The 2,943-nt window shown below is 36.3% G+C and overlaps 1 protein-coding gene across 1 annotated transcript; it reads right to left on the reverse strand.

Annotated features, from left to right (window-relative positions):
- Positions 1–9: 9 nt before the first annotated feature.
- On the reverse strand, positions 10–2,162 carry LOC124893035 (protein ENHANCED DOWNY MILDEW 2-like). The gene is made up of 3 exons (XM_047404173.1): positions 1,989–2,162; positions 1,769–1,870; positions 10–1,075 (listed from the first exon to the last, which is right to left on the reverse strand). The coding sequence occupies exons 1-3, from the start codon at positions 2,115–2,117 to the stop codon at positions 890–892; spliced, it is 417 nt and encodes a 138-aa protein (XP_047260129.1). The 5' UTR covers positions 2,118–2,162; the 3' UTR covers positions 10–889.
- Between the last annotated feature and the right edge of the window lie 781 nt (positions 2,163–2,943).

Here is a 2,943-nt window from a genome sequence, read left to right on the forward strand (position 1 = left end):
AGCAAGAAGGTGCATAAGTGAAAATGTTGAAAGTTCTGCGTTTTTTCTTCTATTAGCATTTACAAGAGGTGAGAACATGATAACATTCCTTATATGATCCACTCCACGTTTAAATAAAATAATAGGAAAAAAACCAATGCACTCAACCATGCTTGTAAATTCCTGTGTTGTGATGACACTCTTACAATCTGATGATTGGCATGCAATATAATGCACTTGGAAAATATAACAGATCGCGATCAAAGTGAAATCAACGCTGAAAATGATCCAGCCAGAACGTGAAAAAGAATCGTTAACCTAGAAAGCACAAATTTTGCCTTTTCTTTCTTTTTTTTGGGGGGGTTTTGCTTTTGGGGGCGGAGGGAAGATAGCATTCTTATGTAGTGCACTGCTTCTTCACATAAAATAGAATGGGAAAATGAACTATAATTATGACTGCAAATTCTAGAGTGGTAATAGCATAAACTCCCTCGAAGACAAACAAGAAAGTACTTGCAAATCTGCCTCGTATCTAGATATGCACACTTTTGATCTTCTGAACAGTGAACACTGAGATTCATTGTAACTAGTCTCCAGTAGCCAACAAGAGGTCCTAAAATACAAAATATTTTGAAGTAGAAGAACAAGCAGGAGTTCCTCTTTTAACATTCCTGTGTAAACCATATTTTCTCAAGAGAAGTAATATAACAGCCCAAAAGAAGTTGAGCCTAAGAAAAAGCCTTGCATAATTGAAACCCTACTGAAAAATCATCACCTGATGATTGCCCTAAAGGCATGTATGTCAGTCAAGTACCTTAGGAAATGGACGTTTAGGCTATAACCAAGAAATGGGAAATGGAGCCACTAGGGAATGATATTAAATAAAGAGAAGCTAATGGACATCACCAACTTATTTTATACTAGCTTGAGAAGGGTAAAAGGAATGACGTATTAGTAAGACACATATCTTCTGGCAACAAATATGCTTATAGTTTAAGCTCACCTCTTTCAGCTTCTCCACTTTAGTAAAGTGGCGACCATAGGATGTGTAGCGCATGCCATATAGAAAGGGAGCGAGATACACTCTCAGCTTGCTCTACAAAATGAAAAGAATTCATACAATTAGGGAAGATCCCAAAAGGCATTCAACATAAGTTTCAAAATTTGGGACACAATAGACAAAAAGACAAAGAGAAGAACATTGTAGAAAGCAAAGAGAGGTAAAATTTTCAGCAACCGCTGACACATAATCAGTTGAAAGTGCAATATAGAACACTCGAACCCACGTGAACAGCTAATACAAAATGCTTCGAACTATATTTGCAGAATCGATTAATGCTTCAGCACTACAAACCACAAAACAGCTATTTGATTGGAATACCCGAATAAAACTTAATATTGAAATATCTATATCATTTAAAACGAAAGAAATTTACGTCGATCAAACAATGAGTTCCCAATTGTTTGATCATGACTTTGACCTTTCACTAGCGCAGTTGGACAGCCTAGTGACTTTATACTGAAACTTGAGACTGAGCTCTGCCTCTCACCTTTCGGTTCATTGCACGGAAAGACTAATTAGTTGCCTATTTATACTTTGCTACTGAAATTTACAATTTTGGAAAAGGTGTTAAAGAAATTTATATAGCATATTATATACTACAATATTCCCACAAATACACATCCCTCATGAATATCACGTTTTTTCTTTGGTTTGAAGGGGGTTAAATGTCCATAGCTGAAGACAAAATTAAAATAAGTAAATTGAAAAGAAGAATGAAACAAGTACCCTCCACTTCATTATCTGAGCAAGAAGCCCAGGCTCACAAACAGCTTTTGCATCTTCTACTTTGCCCCCTCCATCTAATATCTGTAAAGCTGCACGGATAGCCTGCAAGACATAAAATATGTCAGTTTTTTTATGGGGGTTGCTTTGGGACATCTGATAAAATAGGTCACATAAAAGATGTTACAACAAAACTCGACATGAGAAGCTATTTCTGAAGTACCTCAACAGAACCCTCAACTCTCCCCAAGGTTATAGACTTGTCGAATTTTGACGAGTATGCATTTGTTTTGGATACTTTCTCCTTCAATATTGTCTCCATAGTTATGGAGGCTTTAACGTCTTTCATCATAGACAATATTCTGCACGACAGACATAAAAGGAAACAGAACAGTGTCTGATCAGTCGCAGACAACAGAAACGAATCTATGGCCAGACCTTGAGAAAAAGCACAAAGATAGCATCCTACTGTACAGCAGTGTGAAAGTAGAATAAAGAAAGAGCAGGAGAACACCACACAGCAACAAATATACCATACTGATTCAGTTCATGCAACATACTATTTTAATTTTTTATTTGAGGGGGGATATTCATCCAAAAACAATTAGACTCAACTACCCCATTTTCAATCCAAAATCCATGATCCGACGCCACTACTCTTGATTGATAGAATGATGAATAATCCATCGAAGTTGTTTACTAGTAGGACAGTAGGAGTATCAGTAATGCAGTACAACACAAATTTAGTAGGCATTTGGAAATAGATTCCAACATTTTTCACTTTATTTGGAATTAATGAAATTGGAGTTGAAGATGGAGCTGTGTTTGGCTATATTTTTTGCAAAGGAGAGGAGAGCATTTTATTTGAAATTTGTGCAGATGGCCCAACAGGTTTGGAGAACCTTCCCAAATTTGGAATCCAACTCCAAATTGGATTTGGAAATTTAAAAACCGACAATGATTTTGAAATATAAGTGAAAAATTATTTTGGAAAAAAAAAAAAGAATTGGCCAAACAGCTCCTTAAAATTTGTTTAGTCTTAACCTGGAAGATCTTGGTGCAAAATCTTCTCTCACTTCAAATCCTTCAACTGGTTGTTAGCACATAGAAAGAGTGAGAAAGGTGCTCCTACGTACAACAACTAACAAAGCCTGACCCCAATAGAGTATCTTCCATGG

This window comes from Capsicum annuum, unplaced genomic scaffold (genome assembly GCF_002878395.1).
Source record: "Capsicum annuum cultivar UCD-10X-F1 unplaced genomic scaffold, UCD10Xv1.1 ctg53257, whole genome shotgun sequence".
In the NCBI taxonomy this organism is placed as follows: domain Eukaryota; kingdom Viridiplantae; phylum Streptophyta; class Magnoliopsida; order Solanales; family Solanaceae; genus Capsicum; species Capsicum annuum.

Bases quoted from the DNA above. Each gene is read 5' to 3' on its own strand.
- LOC124893035 (XM_047404173.1), bottom strand. From the start codon at position 2,117: ATGATGAAAGACGTTAAAGCCTCCATAACTATGGAGACAATATTGAAG. The intron at 1,871-1,988 runs GTACTTCAGAAA...TATGTCTTGCAG, and splicing joins GAGTTGAGGGTTCTGTTGAG to GCTATCCGTGCAGCTTTACA. The intron at 1,076-1,768 runs GTACTTGTTTCA...TTCATTTTGTAG, and splicing joins CTCAGATAATGAAGTGGAGG to AGCAAGCTGAGAGTGTATCT.